The 22466-nt window shown below is 37.1% G+C and overlaps 3 protein-coding genes across 3 annotated transcripts; 1 reads left to right on the forward strand and 2 right to left on the reverse strand.

Annotated features, from left to right (window-relative positions):
- The first annotated feature begins 255 nt into the window (after window positions 1-255).
- LOC124912712 (sesquiterpene synthase 2-like) lies at window positions 256-16373 on the forward strand. The gene is made up of 8 exons (XM_047453363.1): window positions 256-375; window positions 10712-10939; window positions 11351-11441; window positions 11691-11885; window positions 15154-15550; window positions 15619-15837; window positions 15923-16061; window positions 16179-16373. Exons 1-8 carry the CDS (start codon window positions 256-258, stop codon window positions 16371-16373), a joined length of 1584 nt encoding a protein of 527 aa, XP_047309319.1.
- A 964-nt stretch (window positions 16374-17337) lies between these two features.
- Window positions 17338-18803, reverse strand: LOC124911862 (40S ribosomal protein S18). The gene is made up of 4 exons (XM_047452394.1): window positions 18716-18803; window positions 18475-18635; window positions 17712-17900; window positions 17338-17608 (listed from the first exon to the last, which is right to left on the reverse strand). The coding sequence occupies exons 1-4, from the start codon at window positions 18716-18718 to the stop codon at window positions 17503-17505; spliced, it is 459 nt and encodes a 152-aa protein (XP_047308350.1). The 5' UTR covers window positions 18719-18803; the 3' UTR covers window positions 17338-17502.
- Window positions 18804-20882: 2079 nt separating this feature from the next.
- Window positions 20883-22280, reverse strand: LOC124911722 (COMPASS-like H3K4 histone methylase component WDR5B). The gene is made up of 2 exons (XM_047452230.1): window positions 21273-22280; window positions 20883-21164 (listed from the first exon to the last, which is right to left on the reverse strand). Exon 1 carries the CDS (start codon window positions 22198-22200, stop codon window positions 21274-21276), a length of 927 nt encoding a protein of 308 aa, XP_047308186.1. The 5' UTR covers window positions 22201-22280; the 3' UTR covers window positions 20883-21164; window position 21273.
- Between the last annotated feature and the right edge of the window lie 186 nt (window positions 22281-22466).

Raw genomic sequence — 22466 nt, forward strand, 5'->3', positions numbered from 1 at the left:
GACATAATTTTGGTATTTGTCATGAAATGACCAAATATTTGGTCATGATAAATTGATAAGATCAACCATAACCTAACATTGATCCATTTTTGGGTCATGGATAAAGATGGTCTTCGTACTTAGGATATAAATAAATAATAAATTGAGAACTAACTTAATTAAAATTAATTAAAAATGCTGAAGCTTATATATAAGAGCAAACAATGTTGACAAGTTAGAGAATGATATATTTGAGTGATTGAGTGAAAGAAAGAGATGACGACTAAGACAGTGGATGTGATGAGTGGAGTTGTTCGTCCCATAGCCAAATTCTCTGCATCTATCTGGGGAGATCATTTTCTTAAATATGCTTCTACTGATGATTCTTCATCATCGGTAAGTATATATATATATTTGTAATCAACTAACCATTTAATTCTATGGAACTCTTTTCTTCATTTTCTTAGTTTTTATACATATTATTATTATATAATATATAGGACAATGACACAAGAAATCAAGTTTACAACGAATTGAAAGAAATGATAAGGAAAAAACTCACGTCCCCTCGTTTTAACATGATGAGTACATCTGAGAAGTTAAACTTTATTGATGTGATTCAATGACTTGGTATAAATTATCATTTTGAAACTGAGATCGAACAAGTTCTCCAATTCATGTATATGGATGGTCAACAAATGAACAATGATAATAATCTGCATACTTGCGCTCTTCACTTTCGGTTACTAAGACAACAAGGATATAATGTTTCTTCTGGTAAGTGTTTACTTAATTATTCTTTTTTATTTCTATTTGATAGAAAAATTAAGTAGATTAATTTTGGAACCGGCCAGACAAACTAAACAGAAGCTGAATTTCATGTGCAGGTACTTAACAAACCGGAACCAGAAACCCTGCATCAATAACCGGTCGCTACCACTTCAAAGAAACCGGCTTCAAGTGATCAAGATAAATGATCACAGGAACCGGCTTCACTTTCTCAAGCAACCGGTTAGCCAAGACAGAAGATTTCACACCAACCGGATCATAATGCACAACACACAGAAACCGGAAAGTACAGATCAAAAGTCAGAAGATTCAAATCTCAAGAGTGACGTACCATGACGGAAGAAACGTGTCTCGAAAGAATAAAAGAAGATCGGATCCGATCAGAAGCATGGGAGGAAAGCAATGATGCCTTGGTGATCCGATGCTGACGACCGGAAGCGGATGTTCAACACGTGTATCAATCTAAAAACCGGCTATGTCATCATCTGTTCAGAGTCACCTGCATGAATGCCAAGTGTTGAGGAAATTGAAGCGTGCAAGCAATCTTCCTGCAAACAGGCGTGATGACTATCAACCAATCCAGAAGAGAGAGAAGAAAGTAGCCGTTAGCTACCTTCAGCTATAAAAGGAAGACGGATCGTCTTCATTAAATGAGAGTTCTGCAAGTGACGGATTACGAAAACAAATCATAAAAGCATTAAAGTCTAGAGAGATAAACAGTGTTATGTTCAAAAGCCGGTTTGCCTAAAACCGGAAGTTCTTTGTGTGTGATATTGTGTTGAGTAGTTGTATTACATCAAAGTGTGAGTTTGGTGTAACCGGCGAGTAGCGAAGTTGGGCTCGACCGGAAGTGTGATTGTAACTCTAAAGAGTTAGTGGAGATCCTTCTCATAACCTGAGAAGAAGGGGTGACGTAGGAGGGTTTGCTCCGAACATCCATAAACAAATTTTCTTGTCTCGTGTTCTTTCATTCGCTTTCATTTCCCGCTCTTTCTTACCGTAAACCGCAAACCAATCATTCTTCTAAAACCGGTCACTCACCTCTATTAAACCGACTCCTTCTTAAACATCATCTAAAGTCGCAAACGTTGCTTCAACCTGAAACAGACATTTCCGCCCTTGAACCCGGTTCAAGAGTCTGTGACAGGTTGTGCAGTGCTGAGAACGGTTTTAGTCTCTAACCGGACTATCACCAAGTTGTGTGTGTTGTAAGAGGCCACCCTTACCGAAACCGGAAAAACACCCCGGTCCTCCAAGGGCGTCCCCGATCCTAACAAGTGGTATCAGAGCGAGGTTCTTAGCACTCAAGCAACCAAAATGGTGGGAAGCATGACTCACAGCGATAAGCCGCCAATGCTAAACAGCGAAGCATTTAGCAGTTGGAAGAAACAGATGTATCTACATCTGATAACATTGGATGATGAGATGAGTCGAGTCCTGAAAGAAGGACCGATCAAGATCAACAAGGAGGAAAGCCAGTGGACGAGTGAAGATCGGAGAAGAAGCAACCTGGACAACCATTGCATGAGGCACATCTATAAAGCCATAGATAACAACACTTTGAACAAAATATCAGAGTGCGAAAATGCAAAGGAAGCCTGGGAAACGATTATCCAGATCCACGAGGGAAACGAAAGAACCAAAGAGAATAAAATCTTGGTGGCTACGCAGAAGTATGAAAACATAAGGATGAAACCGGGAGAAAATATGAAAGAATTTAGCAACCGGTTCACCAGCGTAGTAAGCGAGCTTCAGACACTCGGAAAGAAATATGACAACCGAGAAGTGATCATTAAAGCTCTAAGATCACTGCCAAGCACGTGGGATATCAAGACCATGGTGATGAGGGAGTCTAGCACCCTTGGGCAGATGAAGTTGCATGATGTGTTTGAGGATTTGAAAGCCTACGAATTCGAGATCAACTCTCGGATCGAAGATGAAACATCTACATCAACCGCAACAAGAGTCTTGGTCACATCGGTGGAACCGGCGGGTCCAGTATCAACCGCACCGGCTCCAGTCAAAAACACTGATCAAATAACCGACGATGTGATGGCGATGCTAGCCCAGAAATTCGGGAAATTCATGAAGAAGAGCCAACCACCATCTAATAATGATTTTAATTATAACTATGTAGATAAATCAAATAAAAGATGCTATAACTGTGATGGTTTTGACATTTCAGGTCAGAGTGTAGAAAACCAAGAAGAGATGATAGAAAACCGGAAGGAAATTATCAAGGAAATTATCAAGGGAATAATTATCAAGGCAACCGGTATCAAGGAAACAATTATCAAGGAAACAATTATCGGGGAAACAACAATAACCAACGAAACGACTACCGAAGAAATGATGATCAACATGCTAATGAAGGAAAGGAGATCCAAAAAGCTCTCATTGCATCCGATGGTGGAAGCGAGTGGGCATATTCCGACAATGAAGACGGTGAAGAGAAAGTAACATGCTTCATGGCAAACGACGAAGAGGTATTTGATTTCTCTTCTGATAAATTCACTAAAGAAGATCTAGTTTCTGCACTCAACCAAATGGTTGCTGAGTTCAGAAATATATCTGCGTATATGCCAACGTCTGTAGAACCTAAAACCGAACAAATAAATGATGAAAATGATAAAACATATGAGATCAAAACACATGAACCGGATGAACTATTCTCAGATAATGAGGAGACAGTTCAACCGGAAATGGAAACCGATGAACGAACAATGTACGTCACGGCTGCGTGGGAGAGATCACGGCAAGCAGTGAAACAAATGTGTAACTATAAACGACATCCGAAATGTAGATATGGTATCAGTTATGATCCTAGTAAACAAAATGAAACAAAACAATCTAACGGGATGAAACTGACGAAAAACAATCTTCCATTTATAAAATTTGTCAAAAGCTCACAAACCGAAAATGACCTAAAACCGGAAGAAACGCTTAAGTATGTAGGTCCCAACGAATCTGAAAAATGGCTTCATCCTGAGAAAAGGAAAGCCAACCGGAAACCGAATAAAAATAACAAAAATCGACATCAAAGAAGTCCATCACCACATAAGGCATTCTTGAGCAACCGTCAAGAAGTTAAGCCAAACATTATCAAAACAGCAACCGGGAAAGTGATCCGACTAATTCAAGTCTGGATCCCAAAGGGACTAATCAACCATGGACCCAACTAAATGTGGGTACCAAAAAGTTGTAAATAATTGTTTGTTGCAGGTTAGGAGGAGCAATCGGTTAAAGAATTCTGAATGGTACTTGGACAGCGGATGCTCAAGGCACATGACCGGAAATAAAGAGCTACTGACCGACATCAAGTACGAAACCGGAGCATTCATCACATTCGGGGATAACTCAAAAGGTAAAACCGTGGGCAAGGGTAAGATTGTCCATGGTGAACTATCCATAAATAATGTGTTATTGGTAGAAAAGCTAAGCTTTAATTTACTAAGCATAAGCCAAATGTGTGATGTGGGCTATAAGGTTGAATTTCATAAAAACTCATGTTTAGTCAAAAATCAAAATGATGAAACTCTATTAACTGGTAACCGGATAGGAAACATTTATAAAGTGAACTGGAAAACTGATTTCGAAAAACCTGTGTGTATGATAGCCGGAAATGATCCAAATTGGCTTTGGCATAAACGGTTAAATCACTTGAATTTCAAAACGATTAACTTTATTTGTTCCAAGGAACTGGTTCACGGTTTTCCAGATATTAAATTCTCAAAAGATAAAGTATGTGCTGCATGTCAAATGGGAAAACAAGTGAAATCATCTTTTAAAAGTAAAGGAAATTATCAATCTGAAAGATGTTTAGAACTGTTGCATATGGACTTGTTCGGTCCGGTTAGAGTAACTAGTTTAGGAGGCATGCATTATACTATGGTAGTTATTGATGATTACTCTAAATTTACTTGGGTTACTTTCCTAGCTTCTAAGAATCAAGCTACTTCAAACTTGATTAAACTGATTTTAAGAATACAAAATGAAAAATCTATTCGAGTAAACAAAATTAGAAGTGATAGAGGAACTGAGTTTATTAACAGTAACTTAACTACTTTTCTTGATGATTCCGGTATTAGGCACGAGTTGTCTAGTGCCAGAACTCCTCAACAAAACGGCCTGGCTGAGAGAAGAAACCGAACTCTCAAGGAAGCCGCAAGGTCAATGATAGCCGATTCGGGTATCGCTCAAAAGTTTTGGGCTGAAGCTATCAACACCGCTTGTTATACACAAAATCGATCTCTAGTGACTAAACGGTTTTCGAAAACTCCTTTTGAAATTTATTTTGATAAAATTCCAAATGTACGGTATTTTCGAATTTTCGGTAGTAAATGTTTTGTTCACAATAACGGCAAGAAGTACTTGACCGCTTTTGATGCTAAATCCGATGAGGGAATAATGTTGGGATATTCAGCTGTGAGTAAAGCCTACAGAGTATACAATACTAGGACTTTAACAGTTGAAGAAACCGCACACGTTGTTTTCGATGAATCGGTTGAGCGAAACACTGCATTACCCTTCGACCTTCACAACAGAATGGAAAATTTCAATATCTATTCTGATGATGAAGACGAGGTCCCGGTTTTTAGACGTTTTGTCAAGGACCAAGCGGTTGATGTTGAAATTCAACCTGATCAAGCTGCCTTACCGCAGAAAGTTGACGATTCAGTTTCTACTGAAGAAATCGGTCGGTCTGACTCTGTCCAACCTACCGATCAGTCTAACCTTGATCAGCCAGCCGAAAGTTTGGTAGACACATCTCGGATTAACCTCAGAAGGAACAAAAATCATCCTCTTGAACTAGTAATAGGTAACATATCCTCACCCGTCCGAACTAGGCAACAAAATTTGGATCACTATGGAAACTCTGCTTTCATATCACAAATTGAGCCGAAAAAGGTGGATGAAGCACTGTCAGATCCAGATTGGATCTTGGCAATGCAAGAGGAATTAAACGAGTTTGAGAGAAATAAAGTCTGGTACCTAGTTCCTAGACCGAAAAATAAACCGGTTATAGGCACACGATGGGTATTCAGAAATAAACTCAATGAAGACGGTTTAGTTACGAGGAACAAAGCCCGGTTAGTGGCTCAAGGCTATAAGCAGGAAGAAGGCATTGATTTTGAAGAATCATTCGCCCCTGTAGCCAGACTTGAGGCCATCAGAATATTTTTAGCATATGCAGCTTTCAAAAAGTTCAAAGTTTATCAAATGGATGTAAAAAGCGCTTTTCTAAACGGTAAAATAAATGAAGAGGTGTATGTTAATCAACCTCCAGGTTTTAAAAATCCAGAACATGAAAATCACGTTTACCGGCTGAATAAGGCCCTATACGGTTTGAAACAAGCTCCAAGAGCTTGGTATGATACTTTGACTCAATTTCTATTTGATCACAAATTTACAATCGGTTCAGTAGACAAAACCCTCTTTAAATTTGAAAGAAAGGAGCAAATTTTACTTGTTCAAATTTATGTTGATGATATCATATTCGGGTCAACCGATCCAAAGTTATGTGACAAATTTTCGAAAATGATGACTGATAGATTTCAAATGAGTATGATGGGGGAAATGAGCTTCTTTCTAGAACTTCAGGTTAAGCAGATGGAAGCCGGAATCTTTATTAGCCAACCAAAGTATACAGCCGAACTGCTGAAGAGATTTGGGATGGATACATGTGCCGAAGCGGCTACGCCAATGAGTTCTTCCGTGAAGCTGGACAAAGATGATGATGGTCAAGCCGTTGACATCACAACATATCGAGGAATGATCGGATCGTTGTTATATCTCACAGCTAGCCGACCTGATATCCTGTTTGCGGTTGGAGTGTGCGGAAGATTCCAAGCAAGCCCAAAGCAATCTCATTATACGGCGGCTAAGAGAATCTTGAAATATCTGAAGGGAACTCAAGAAGTGGGACTCTGGTATCCAAAAGACTCGAGTTTCAATCTAATAAGCTACTCAGATGCCGATTACGCGGGTTGCAAAATCGACCGAAAGAGTACAAGTGGAACATGTCAGTTTCTGGGTGACCGGTTAGTCACCTGGAGCAGCAAGAAACAAACGTCCGTTGCAACGTCAACCGCAGAGGCGGAGTACTTAGCGGCTGGGAGCTGCTGTGCACAACTCCTCTGGATTCAACAGCAACTCAGGGACTTCGGAATAGAAGCAAAGGAGTCTCCAATCTTCTGTGACAACACCAGCGCCATAGCGATCACATATAACCCGGTGTTGCACTCAAGAACAAAGCATATCGACATCCGACACCATTTCATCCGGGAGCATGTTCAGGAGAAACACATCCGGCTGGAATATGTGTCGACCGAGCAACAAGTAGCGGACATCTTCACGAAACCGCTACAGGAAGCTAAGTTCTCACATTTTCGAAATATCTTGGGTCTTACTAATTTAAATCAATTGATATAATCATGATGCATGCTTATATACAAAACCGGGATATGTGTTCAGGGAGAAGCTAAAGCTTCTCAAACCATATTCAAATAGGCCATTAATAAATCAAATATGCTAACCGGGAGGAAGTCTCCAGTTATGCCTGATTATCTCATTATTTCAAATCAAATGTATGTTTACTAAATGGTTGAAATAACCAGGTTGAAGTGGATAAAACAAATCCAAAGTTGAACAACTGTTGATATTTATCAACTTTTCTTCATAAACGGAAATATCCTACTAAAACCGGTCTTGGAAAACCGCTCAGTACATATGCACTTTGGTCTGACGAGATGAACTTTTCCGGTTAACCTGAGATGACAGACCGAGTTTTCGTGCATGTTTTGAAAAATGAAGCCTGTAATTAATTAAAAACAAGTCTACCACAATCGAGATGACGACATGTGTCCATCATCAAGAGAGGGAGACTTACATCTTGTCAATAGATATTGTTCATCATTGCTATCTTAGTAATTATTAGATTTACCTTGGAAATAACCATTAGTTACTTCAACAAGTTAAGTCTACTTAATAGCTGATGACATCATCAGGCATGCTTAACTTCATTAAAGACCAAGCCGAATCCCCAGGCTATATAAACCATGCTTAATCCTTGTCAAAACATCACAAGTTCACTATTCACAAGCATAACTCTTGAGATAAAATCATCTTTCTCTCTCAAAAACAAACATGAACTCCAACCCTCTAGCCAAGAAGATTCTATTGGCAGATTTTGAATCAATCTACCAATATGAGGATCATGAAGTCAGGGAAATGTTCTTAGCCATTGAAAGGAGTGGGTTAAGAAGCTTCCTTGAGAACAGGTTCATCATCGACTACCTTGTAGTCGAAGAACTGTTCGAAACCGTGAAAGAAGTGCATCGAGATATACTCGTCGCACAGGTTTACGGTCAAAAATTCCTTTTCAGCGAGACGGATTTCGCTGTCTACTGCGGTTTACCCAATGAAGGGGTAACCGACCTAACCTATTCCTCGGTGACAATGGAAGAGATGTGTCGCCGGTTCTCTAGATCTAACATCCCGGTTAAACCCTGGGGTGCTAAGAGTCAACTTTCTCACAAGTACCAGATTCTCTGCGAGATTCTGGGAAAATCTGTCTTGTGCAGAGAGAAAAGTTACTATTACACTCAAAGGGTCTTCGAGATGATGATCGCTGTAACGGTTGGGACACCGGTTAACTGGTCCTGGATCATCTTCAGCAACCTAAAGAAGATGATTCTCTCCAACAAAACCGGATACGCTCCTCAGCTGAGCGGTTTCTGCGCAAGTCTGGAGATTCACACCGGAGCCTTCGTCACCTTGCACCCAAGGCACGTACTCACCAAGGAACGAGTACAAGAGATGATCGACCGGTGGGAAGCGGTTAAAGCCAGAAGAATTCAAGCGGCTGAGGCCTCAAACGCTCAAGCGGCTGAGTCATCAAATGTCTAAACCTGCCTTTCCTTTCTTTCTTTTAACTTTCCTTACAAAACCGGTACTTTTGCTGTACTACCGGTTTTTGTACTTCAATTAATGAGACAGATTTTCTTCCTTTTTAAGTCAAAATCTATAACATTCAATGCGTCGTATCAAAATAAATCATTACACTCTTGGAAAGATAAACTTCAAAGCATGCCTGACTTGATTTGACAAGACTTGCTTTTATTCTCTTGGAAAATCACAAAATCATTAATGACTAAGCATAAACGGCTAGATTTTCAAATCCTTGCATTAAATGCTCTCATTCATTCTAGGCTATAAAAAGGGGTTCAACTTCCATTTTACAAATCACGCCTTCAAGCATTCCTCTCTCTACAAATTCAAAAGCTCAAGAACTCTCCTAAGTCTTATTCACTATTCATCATCATGTCTGCTGAGATTAGAAACACCCTGATCATCGACTTTGAGGACATCAAATACAGTTCTTACTATGAATGCATCTTTCAGCATATCATAGCTTCTGGCCTGCAAGGCTTCCTCAAGGGTTCGGACCTCATCCTCGTAGATGAGGTGTGCGAATTTTTCAACAATGGTCACGTTCTGGATGATGGCAGCATTCGCACCATCATCGACGGTCAGTTCCTCCAGTTTTCTGAGGAAGAATTTGCCACATTCTTTCACCTTCCAACGGAAGGTTTCTCTGATTTTCCGACACCGCATCTACCGGCTAAGGAAATCTTTTTCAAGATCTTCTCCTCTTCCTACGCTCCTGTTAAGGATTTTGGGAAGAAAGAAGACCTCGCTCCCCATTACCAAGTCTTTCAAGATTTGGTCCAACGGTCTATCATAGGCCGAATGCCCAACCAGAACTACAGCCGGGAGGCATTCGATATTATGATAGCCATCATTCGCGAAACCGACATCAACTGGTCCACCTATCTCTTCAATAAGCTGAAGCAGCTTATGACCGGTAAGAGGGGAAAGATCAGCTACGCCCCTCAGATCACCCGGTTTCTCATGTCCAAACGTCGTAACCTTGGAAAAGGTGTTCCGGTTGGATCTTTCAACACCATCACTATAGACATTATCTATAAGTGTATGTGTAGGATTGAGGAACGGTCTCCTCAGAACACCATCGACAGGTGGTATCAAAGGAGATTGGAAGGAGGGTGGTTCACTGAATAAATCTCTTTCTTTCCGGTTTCTGGTCATTTTGTTGTACGACCAGAACCGCTCATATGTGAACCATTTCCTATATTAATGAAATATTTTCAATTCTTAACGAGTCTCCGGTTTTCTCATTCAAAGTATTCCTTTCCGATTTTTAAACTCAAAATTAAAGTTAACTTAACAATCTCCAGTTAACAAAACTTAAAGCAGAAACCGGAACTTCGAGCAAAAATAAAAATTTGAAAAATCTTAACCGCCCATGGTTTTACCTCTCAAAATTTACCGCCCATCGAATTTCCGCTTTTACCGCCGAAAGTTACGGCAGTAACTTTTGGAGGGAAAGTTGGCGCCAAAAACATTGAGTTGACGGTTCATCTTCAAAACTGCTTGAAACCGCCATCTATATAAACTCAAATCAGCCCATTCAACACACGTGCTTTCTCTCTCTAAAATTTCCAGAACTTCAAAAGATCTCTTCTCTCCGATAATCATCAATCTTCATCTTCTTCTCTCAAAAGCTATCATGGATCTAGGCAAAGCTCCGTTTCAATGAATGTTGCAGGTTGACTTCGCAGACATTGACGAGCACGCTGACGACAAGAACAAGGCTGTTCTTCAACTTCTTCGAGAATCTGGGTTGGAGAAGTTCCTTTCTGGTCCGTTCACCATCTATCCGGCGGCGGTGACGGAGTTCTTAGCGACGGCGACACTGTTGAAGAGAAAGATCTCGGCTACTGTTAACGGGAAGGCCGTCCTTATAACTGAAGAAATCTTTGCCGAAGCTCTTGGTCTACCCAACACAGGTTCAGACCTAAAGTTCGACCTAACCGAAGCAGAGTCAAATGCTGCCCGGTTGGTTGTATCCTTTTCAGGTCAGGATCTGGTGATCCACAGCAGTCGGAAAATCAAGTTAAAACCGGAATACAGATGGTTGGTGACCGTCATCTCCAAATCGCTCCAAGGAAGGGGAGGTAATTTCGATAATCTCACAAAGCTTAAGCTCAGAATGCTGTTAGCAATTGTTCGCAGCGACAAGGTGGACTGGGGATACGTTTTATACGAAGAGTTCTGTCAAATGGTGATCAAGAAAGACGGCCGGGTGCAGGCATATGCTATGCAAATCGTCAAGATTCTTGAGTTCCTTAATGTGGAACTAGGTGAAGGCATACCGCTTCCGATTTCCAACATTCTTGACTCTGAGTCAGTGGCAGAAAAACCGGAGAAGACAATAAAGCCAAAAACCTCAAAAACAAAATCATCTAAGGGAGCCAGTTCATCGGTTCCAGTTGAAGAAGAAACAAGACAAAGGAAACCGTCAAGAAAAGCGGTTGAGGCAGAAGCTCCACCAGAACCGAAAAGGAGGAAGAAGGTATCAGCAAAGAAAAGCTCAAGGAAACCGGCGGACTCCGAGAAAACGCTTTCCTCGGACAATCCACCGGAAAGAACCGCAGATGTTTTTCAACCCATCCCAATCAACACCGTTGTCCCAACTCCCATCCCATCCGATTCTCCAAAGCAAACCGAATCCTCGGGGAGCGAGGAGAACAAGTCAAGTTCAAAGGAGGAGGCAGAGGGAAATGTTCAATCTGCAACCTCCAAGTCACCAAGTAAGCAAGCCGAAGAGGTATTAGCCGATGTGGGCTTGAATGCCTCAGAAGCAATTCAGAATGTGGTCCAAGAGATCACAAGAGAAACCGAAGAGGACGATGTCTCTAGTCGTCGAAAGCCAGACAATCAGGATGAAATACCTGATCCAACAGAAGTTCAACCGGTCGATGAGACGACCAAACTAACAGAAACCGCATCTCCAGCTCAGGAGGAAAACATTGAAGAACGGGAACCTTCCGGTTCCGCAGGAGGCAAAACAGCTCCAGAAGGTCCATCTCAGGTAGACAAAGGCAAAGGGATTCTTGTTGAAGAAATAACTGAAACCGGAACGGGAACGTTGCAGATCGACCCTCAGACTGAAGCTACAACCGGAGAAGAATATCCATACACCTTAGAGCAAGAAAATGAGCTGTTTGATGAATTCATTCAAGACATGAACAAAGGTGCAAGTGAAGCGCTAGCTCCATATCTCCGGTGGGTGAAGCTCCGATGCGAAACCAAATTATCCGACATGCTTCCAGGTTTTAGTGGAAACAGGCAGTGGGACGCACTTGTCAAGCTAGAAGAGATGGCACTCGAGTTAGCCAACACCAATCTGATCCAACCGGCGTTTTCCAAAGCTCCGGTAATCCTTGAAAACGTTCGGTTACAGGCAGTTGAGAATGCCTTTCAAGAAATTCAAGGAAAGAATCTAGAACCGATTGAAATGAAGATGGCCGAAAGATTTATTGGGGTACGAGAAAAGCTTGTACGTAATTTCGATCGTCTTGACAAGAAATGGTGGGATACTTGCCAACGTCAATTCAACAATCCTGAGTTATTTCAGAGTAAGCCTTTCTTTATAACTGGTGAAACATCCGGCACCTCTGAAAACTTGGAACAAGAAGCCTATCAACCGGCTAAAGCTCTGGACATCGACCAAATCAAACAAGTAGTGGTGGAAACAGCTGATTCATGCCTTGGAAACTTTAAAGCAGTAACTGACGAAAGAATCTCAGTGGCTGAAGATAAAATGGTAAGCTCTCTACAAACCATGATGGATACTACAATGCAATCAACTGTTAAAGCCATGATTTCCGAGTCTGTCAAAGCTGCAACCGCTCCTCTCTTAGACATGCTGCAAGCAATGGCAATTCAAATCGGGGAAATGTCCAAGGTTCAAGTCGGCTTCACCCAAACTCAAATCGAAAAAGATGCTGAAACCGCACGGAAATTGCAAGAAGAAGAGATTGAAAGAGAACGGCTACAGAAGGAACTTGAAGATAAAGATCATGAGCTTGCCCAACAATGCAATGAAGAGGAGCAGGCTAACGCTCAGGAACCGGTACAGGGTCAATCATCCCACTCCATGAGTACAAGGAACAAGAACAAGAAGAAACGAAGTGCCATTAAAAACGTTATGAAGCGGGCAGAATTGAAAACAGCCGAACCGGTTGCGCTAAATGCGGAACCGCTTGATGAGGAAGAAGAAGAAGATCCGGAGGAACTCAACAGACGGAAAAGAAGGACAACCGGAGAATCCGCAGCAACTCCAAGCCTCAGACCTCTGACTGTTCCACCTCCTCCACCGCCAAAACCAATTTGCGCCAACTTCAACCTTAAGAAAAAGGTCACCGGTCATTCAAGTGTATGGGCCGGTGTGCTGATCGATGCCGACAGACGCGTCAGAGAACACAGAGCACGGCAAGAAGAAGCAAGAAGACGGTTGGAGAAAGAGCTGGAAAAAGAGCAAGATAAGGGGGGATCATCCAAGCCTTAAACTCTATTTCCATAATTATTTTGAACAATTATGTTTTTACTGTGTTTCAGAACTTGGTTACTTTGCTATCCTTTATGTTTTTCAAACATACTTTCTATGTTTTTCAAACATACAATCTCACCTATTTTTATTCAAAACATACACTTATCAAAAATCAAACTCATGTTTTTCAAACACGTTTCTCTCAAAACAAAATTCTTAAAACCGGCCACACATTACAATTTTTGAATATTTATTCTAAATAATCAAAAAGGGAGAAATTGATAGAAAAATTAAGTAAGTTAATTTTCTTAAAACCGGCCACACATTACAATTTTTGAATATTTATTCTAAATAATAAAAAAGGGAGAAATTGATAGAAAAATTAAGTAGATTAATTTTGGAACCGGCCAGACAAACTAAACAGAAGCTGAATTTCATGTGCAGGTACTTAACAAACCGGAACCAGAAACCCTGCATCAATAACCGGTCGCTACCACTTCAAAGAAACCGGCTTCAAGTGATCAAGATAAATGATCACAGGAACCGGCTTCACTTTCTCAAGCAACCGGTTAGCCAAGACAGAAGATTTCACACCAACCGGATCATAATGCACAACACACAGAAACCGGAAAGTACAGATCAAAAGTCAGAAGATTCAAATCTCAAGAGTGACGTACCATGACGGAAGAAACGTGTCTCGAAAGAATAAAAGAAGATCGGATCCGATCAGAAGCATGGGAGGAAAGCAATGATGCCTTGGTGATCCGATGCTGACGACCGGAAGCGGATGTTCAACACGTGTATCAATCTAAAAACCGGCTATGTCATCATCTGTTCAGAGTCACCTGCATGAATGCCAAGTGTTGAGGAAATTGAAGCGTGCAAGCAATCTTCCTGCAAACAGGCGTGATGACTATCAACCAATCCAGAAGAGAGAGAAGAAAGTAGCCGTTAGCTACCTTCAACTATAAAAGGAAGACGGATCGTCTTCATTAAATGAGAGTTCTGCAAGTGACGGATTACGAAAACAAATCATAAAAGCATTAAAGTCTAGAGAGATAAACAGTGTTATGTTCAAAAGCCGGTTTGCCTAAAACCGGAAGTTCTTTGTGTGTGATATTGTGTTGAGTAGTTGTATTACATCAAAGTGTGAGTTTGGTGTAACCGGCGAGTAGCGAAGTTGGGCTCGACCGGAAGTGTGATTGTAACTCTAAAGAGTTAGTGGAGATCCTTCTCATAACCTGAGAAGAAGGGGTGACGTAGGAGGGTTTGCTCCGAACATCCATAAACAAATTTTCTTGTCTCGTGTTCTTTCATTCGCTTTCATTTCCCGCTCTTTCTTACCGTAAACCGCAAACCAATCATTCTTCTAAAACCGGTCACTCACCTCTATTAAACCGACTCCTTCTTAAACATCATCTAAAGTCGCAAACGTTGCTTCAACCTGAAACAGACATTTCCGCCCTTGAACCCGGTTCAAGAGTCTGTGACAGGTTGTGCAGTGCTGAGAACGGTTTTAGTCTCTAACCGGACTATCACCAAGTTGTGTGTGTTGTAAGAGGCCACCCTTACCGAAACCGGAAAAACACCCCGGTCCTCCAAGGGCGTCCCCGATCCTAACACTATTTATATGAGATTGTTTGATCTACTGTTTTTTTTTGGATTTTATATGTTTTTTTCTAAAAAAATTTGTTTAAATGAGAAGAAAAAAAATATATATATAGGTTTTTTAATTTTTTTTCTTATCATCCCGCCTAAAAAAATGTAAATAAATATTATTATATATATATTAAAATAAATTTTTATTAATATAAAATAAAATATTTAAGTAGAGAGTAATTTGAATATTTATATAGATAAAATTATTGATTAGAGATGTGCTTTGATATTGGATTTTGATATCAAAACTTGATAAAATCTCATTAACCCTTACATCAAACAAGCCCATAATAGTTTGCTCAAATTGACAGGGGATATGTTCAAGAAATTCTTGGACAAAGAAGGTGAGTTCAATACATCTATAAAAAATGACATAATAGGGATGTTAAGCTTACTAGAGGCCTCACATTTGAGGTTCCGAGAGGAAGATATATTGGAAAAGGCTTTCAATTTCACCACAAAGCAATTTGAGACTATGTTGTTGCATGATCGTGATATCCTCGATCACATTAATCCCCACCTTGTCCAACAAGTCACTCACGCTCTCAACCAATCTTTGCTCAAGGGTTTTATAAGGATAGATGCACGTAATTACATCTCATTTTATGAGAATTGCAATACCCATGTTAAGAAATTGCTAGAATTTGCAAAACTTGATTTCAACGTCCTACAGAGAATGTACCAAATAGAATTGGCCGAACTAACAAGGTTCTAATAATTATATATTGTAAATACTACCACTTAAAGATAAATTGTAATATGCGTTTTTGTTACAGGTGGTGGAAGAATTTAGACATTGTAAACAAATTTCCTTTCTCAAGGGATAGGTTGGTGGAGTGTTACTTTTTTGCTTTGGCAATGTACTTTGAGCCCGAATATGCATATGGTAGAAAAACGGTTACTAAGATGTTAATATTTGTAAGTGTGATGGATGATATTTACGATGCTTATGGTACTTGGGAAGAACTCGTGATCTTCAAAGATGTAATTAACAGGTATATTAAATTTATTTATGTTTTTATAGAGATATATAAATAAATTGATAAATGAATACTCATGGGTATATATTTTCATTTTTAGGTGGGAGAGAAATGACTTAAATCATTTACCCAAATATATAATGTATTTTAATGATGCACTTCATGATTATATTGAAGTATTGGAAATAGAATGTGCTGAAAGAGAAATGATGCATGGAGTTCAATATTTCAAAGAAGTGGTAATCATTTTTGTTATTTAAACATTTAAAAGATTAATAATTTGTTTTAATTAAAAAATGAAATATTTACATCTTAGTATAAGTGTTATTAGTAAGTGATTATGATATTTATAACAGTTGATGGTGATGTCGAATGCATACATGAAAGAGGCAAGATGGCTTCATAACAAATATATTCCAACACTCGAAGAATATATGAGTGTTGCATTGATCACATCGGGTGCTCTATACTTAACTGTTGCTTCATTTATTGGAATGAATCCAAATTTAGCAAATCTTTTGAGTGGGCATTTGAAGATCCTCCTATCATGAAAGCAGCTGGACTCATTGGAAGACTCATTAATGACATTGCGGGATCCAAGGTAACTAAAACGAATCACATTCATATTAGGATTCCATGAATTGAGTAAGCTTACAATGTGAAAAACACGACAGATTGAACAAGAAAGGGAGCATGTAGCATCGTCAATCGAATGTTACATGAATCAACACGACGTATCGAAAGACATAGCAACATCTAAGCTAAGAATGCAAATAATTGAAGCATGGAAAGACATTAACTTTGAGTTAATTCGGCCAACTAAAGTTCCAAGAGTTTTACTTAATCAGGTGGTAGGATTTGCCATAATGATGATTATTTATCGAGAAGAATCAGATGGATACACAAATCCTAAAGCAAAGTTAAAAGAACATGTCAATTTGTTTGTTAACCCTATCGATGTGTAATAACATCTTTCGTTCATATGGTGTGGTTCATTGTGTGCAACTTTCCAAATTTCGTTTTCAAGTTTATGCAATGTAAAAAAAATAAGTTTGCAAGTTTGTTATGTATGTTCTACATGTGTTCCTTTTATTACTATTAATGAATATCATCTTCCTGATTGATGATTTGTTGACATAATATATTTAAAGTATTTTCTTACCTTTTGAGTCATTAAAAATAAGAGGTCAGGATCATTAACTTTAAGAATAATATACTTTTATAAAAAATTTAGAATGTTATACAGAAAATTTTCAAACTAAAATATACTATTATCAAGAAAAATAGTATAATAAATATACAATGAAAATGTACAACTTTCCTAAGAAAAAAAATCTTTACCGAGCTTAAAAAATGTTCTAGAAAAAAAATCCAAAAAAATATTACAAGCAAGTAAAAAATGTTTCAAAATATCTCTAAAAACAAAATTTAAAATTTTCAACAACAAAAATGGAAAAATTGTTATAAAATCTGACTAAAAAAACATGCATTCATCATCAAAACAGAAATAATAATGCAACAAAATCATAATACTAGTAATTAGTCATGAAATAAAAAACAAGAATTCAACAGTAACAAGACAAATCATGTAGAAAATAACTCAAAACCAATCCATAATTTGGCTAGAACAGACTCTTCCCCTCCATTCACTATCCAAAATAAAAAACCATAAAAACAGATCTATCGCTTCTTCGACACACCAACAGTCTTTCCCCTTCGTCCAGTGGTCTTGGTATGCTGTCCACGCACCCTCAAACCCCAGTAATGACGAAGACCACGATGGTTCCTGTCACAACAAACATAACCAAATGATAAACAAAACAAAACAAAACAAACAGTTTTAAGATAATCACAAAAAATGGATTGCTGTTGTTTATCCTATAACAGACCTGATCTTCTTCAATCGCTCTAAATCATCCCTCAGCTTCATGTCAAGTCCATTGGATGTCACCTGAGAAAACTTTCCATCCTTGTAATCCTTCTTCCTGTTCAGAAACCAGTCTGGGATCTTGAATTGGCGAGGATTCGCAACAATTGTCATCAGATTATCAATCTCTGCGTTAGAAAGCTCTCCAGCCCTGTAATGATGAATAGAACAATGACAACAAGAAAACATTAGTTTACTTACACCCAATTAGTTCATTTAAAATATAGATTAGAATAGATCTGAATTCTCATAGTCAAGTGTAATCAAACATTAGTTATAAGATTGATAATCTGATGACAATAGTTGAGAATCCTTGCCAATTCAAGAAAGCCTTAGTTTTAATAACACCCAATTAGTTCATTCAAAACAGAGATTAAGATAGATCTGATTTCTCATAATCAAACATGAAATAACTAGAAAATAGTGGATTTATTAAGCTATAACTTTTTAGCTGATTCTAACATGTAACAATGATGAACAGCCACGATAATCAAAATAGAGTATACCTAATCAATCAAAGGATAAACAAATCACAAATTCACAATCAACTAAGGGCAATAATCGATTCTAAGCTGAAATAACATATGAACACCATCAATACTCTAAGCTGAAATAACATATGAACACCATCAATACAACCATTCTAAATATAAATCTGATTCAGATCCTGAACAAATCAATTAGAAACAGAAAACATACACGGTTATAAAGATAAAAAATCAAACCTCTTGTTCATGTCGACATCGGCCTTCTTGCAGACGATGTTCGCAAAACGACGACCAATACCTTTAATGGAAGTCATGGCAAACATGATCTTCTGTTTACCTTCAACATTGGTATTTTGCACACGGAGAATGTGCTGAAACTCTTCGTTCGCAACAAGCGACTGCAAAAACAATAGATCGTGATTGAGATATACAGAAACATGAAGATGAACTTGATGAATTAGATATTGAAAATACTCACCATGATTAATTAGGGTTTCAGATCCTCGCTGAACAGCTTTCTGCGGCAGATGATAATAATATAAACCCTACTTTGATCTCTGGTATACATGCTTATATATATATGAGTAACATGGAAAATAAGCCCGTGATTTTAAGAATCATTTACTAGATGGGCCAAAGGCCCAAAGTTAACAAGATTCTCAAATTTAAGACATAATATAAAATAAAATTTAAATAATGTTTAATTTTATTTTTAGAGTATATATTTTTAAAAAATCAACACGTTAGTTAAATATAAATTTTCAATTCAAATATTTATTTTTTTTTAATTATTTTTATTAAAAATAATTATTTCAACATTTTATTAAATAATATTTTTTTAATTATTTTTAAATAATCTCATTGATGTCATCTATAACAATTATAAATAAAAAAAAAGTACTTCTCTAATATTTGAATAAGCTAATTTTGGTGACAAGATAAATATGTCATAAGATAATATTTCAAAATTTATAAATATATATATATATATATTATTTTATAATATATATATATTATTTTATATATTAACTAAAATATAATACAAATTAACTAAATTGAAGTTAACCTCCTTTTCTTAATTGTGGTTTGACATATATGATAAACCATACTCTTTATAAAATTATAATTTTGTAAAATTTTGAAAATTTTATTTTTGGTGACATGAAAAATATATTCTTAATAATATTTTTATAAATTTAGTTGACAAATATTATAAGATAATAGTTCAAATTATGTAAATATATTTTATTTTATACTATCTAAAATACAATGATAGAATAAATCACTACTAAATCAATTAACGTGATAGTCTGGGTCAATGTAATAATAAATAAGTCTCCACTAAATAAATGATGAAATCAGTTTTCTTTTAAATAAAATTGAATTGTTTTGGATCATCTAATTAATAATTATGAGTTTATAAGAATATATTTATTTTGCTACAATTTTTTAAAGAAAATAATCTATATAAACATGTAAATCATATAATTGTTTCAAATAATACTTTAATTTGTTTTTGAAACTTATTTATTATTACATTGACCCACATATAGAAAATTGAACCTCTTGTTCATGTCAACATCGGCCCTCGGCAACAAATCGGCCACCAATACCTTTAATGGAAGTCATGGCAAACATGATCTTCTGTTTACCTTAACATTGGTATTTTGCAAGTTATAAGATGATTTTCAGTCATGATTTGTATTATCAAATAATAACCTGATTTAAAAATATTCAGCAAGAAATCGATAAAACTTTTATTATTAAATATGCTAAATTATCATTATAAATTTATGAGAAATTTTTAAAATACAAAGTAATTTTGATATAACACGATTGAAAATTTGTCACGAAGTGCCAAAGTCAAACTATAACGATATAACGATTGAAAATTTATCACGAAGTGACAAAGTCAAACAAGACTAAAAGTTAAGCAAGATTCACATAATTAATTAAATTGTATGTTCAGAAACAACTCCTAAAAATAATAAACTGGTTAAATAACTTATTTCGAAAAAAAATATAAAAAAATTACAAGAACTAAAAAAATAAACAAATTATATAAAAGATTTTAAAATAGTTAAAATATGTAATAAATTGAATTATTATTATTTTTAAATGTTATAAACTAACATAACCTTCTAAGTATTGAAATCTCCTGAAACTGAAAAAATTATTAATAATACTAATATAAACTGAAAAAATTATTAATACTAACCAAATATGACATTATCTATATGAGAAGTAAATAGGATATGTCCGAAAACAAATCATAAAATATTGTACCAGAGTTTAAGCCAACAAATACCTAAAAACCCTTCTAATGGAATCTCAATATTTCATCCCAATATTCTAGTACTAACTCGTCTCAAAATAAAATGAAAACAATATATTTTTTGCTACTGCGAACATGTCCATTTAATCATTTTAAGAACACGTCTGTTTCTTCGTATCTAATTCCATTAAATGTGAATCAAAACCATTAGCTAGAATTAGTTTTAAGGTTATAATCGTTTAAGTGAATGATACTTTGTATTGTGCACGGGTAGAACTAAATCTTAAAACAATTATACACATTTCAATTCCATCAGATAATTTCAAAACTCTACTTTGTCATGAAACAAATAATAATTTCAATTCCATTAAGAAGAAATTTCATGTCTTCAACTATACATAAAGATGAAAAGATTTTGATATGAATCAATCCAGGTTTGAACAGTTCAGTTGGTAATACAAATGTTTTGAACAATCAAATACCACCGGTTTCTAATCTACAGTATCAAGAACAATTACACAGACCCACAAGAGAATTAGGGTTTTAACAGAATCAATCAAACCAAAATCATCACCTTTCCCAAAAACAAATCTTCATCTTCTTCATCTAACTGTTAAGAGAATTGATCACATTCCAACCATGAATCTATCATCTGTCAATTATTTGAAGCAGAATTAGCATAACATATGATGCAGAGATCATGATAATAGTAATAAGAATAGTTTTTGAGTAAAACTTGATCAATATCGAAAGAACTCACACTAATCCTGAAACCAAATCCTGATTGTTCTATCGCTATCAAGGCCAGCGGAAGCAATTTTATTCTCAGTAGGATGACAAGTAACCGAGATAACAGCATCAGAATGACCTTCAAATTTCTGTATCATCGTTTTCCCTTGTAAATCCCATAAGTAAACACAATTATCCTCTGATCCACTCACAATATACTTCCCATTCGTAACCGAAAACGTAGATGTCAAACAATAAACTCTATTCTTATGCCCAGTATAAATCTTCAAAAACTTCCCAGTTGAGTAATTCCATAGCTTCAATGTATCATCCAAAGTAGCCACAAGTATGAATTTCCCATTAGGAGAGAATTTAGCAAAAGATACAGCAGGTACCTTATCATCAATCAAAGTTTTCAAAAGAACACCTTTTGCAGCATCCCAAATCTTACAAGAACCATCATGACTTCCAGATACAATCAACGAATCATCACGATTGAAATGAACGGAAGTCACCGGCATAGAATGAGCCGCTATGACGTGAATACATCGGCCAGTTTTAACATCCCAAACCCTAATGGTCTCATCGAATGAACCAGATGCAATTAGATATGATTGGTGATTGAAATTGACGCAGAAGACGAAACCTGTATGACCTTTTAGTGTTTTGACGCAATCGCCTGAATGTGCGTCCCATATACGTAAGGTACGATCATCAGATGCGGAGCAGATGTAATGGGAATCGGAAGACCAGGCTAAGTCGGAGACGCCTTCGGAATGGCCGGTGAGACGATGGAGAAGGGTTAGGGTTTGGGAAGACCAGACGATTACGGTTTTGTCTAAGGAAGCGGAAGCTAAGAGGGTTCCGTCGTTGGAGAACTTAACGCAAGAGACTGCTCTTTGATGAGCTGTTAGGGTTTTGATATGCCTGTATGGTCGATACGGCAGCGGCGTCGCCATTGATGATGTTTTTCCGATTGGGGAAGAGTTTTCCGATTAGATCAATCTTCTCAATAAGAACTGAACTGAAAATCTTCTTACTTTATAATAAACCCTCCAAGCTTGAATTTTTTTTGCATACTTCAATTATTTATATGTTAATAAATTTTTATCATTATTGAATTTTTTATTTTTTTTTTATTTAAGGAATAATTATAGGGGGCTAAAAAATTTGAAAAAATAGGATAACAAATAACGTGTAAAGTTGACTAGTTTAAAATGTTTAT

Source organism: Impatiens glandulifera, chromosome 8 (genome assembly GCF_907164915.1).
Source record: "Impatiens glandulifera chromosome 8, dImpGla2.1, whole genome shotgun sequence".
NCBI lineage: Eukaryota > Viridiplantae > Streptophyta > Magnoliopsida > Ericales > Balsaminaceae > Impatiens > Impatiens glandulifera.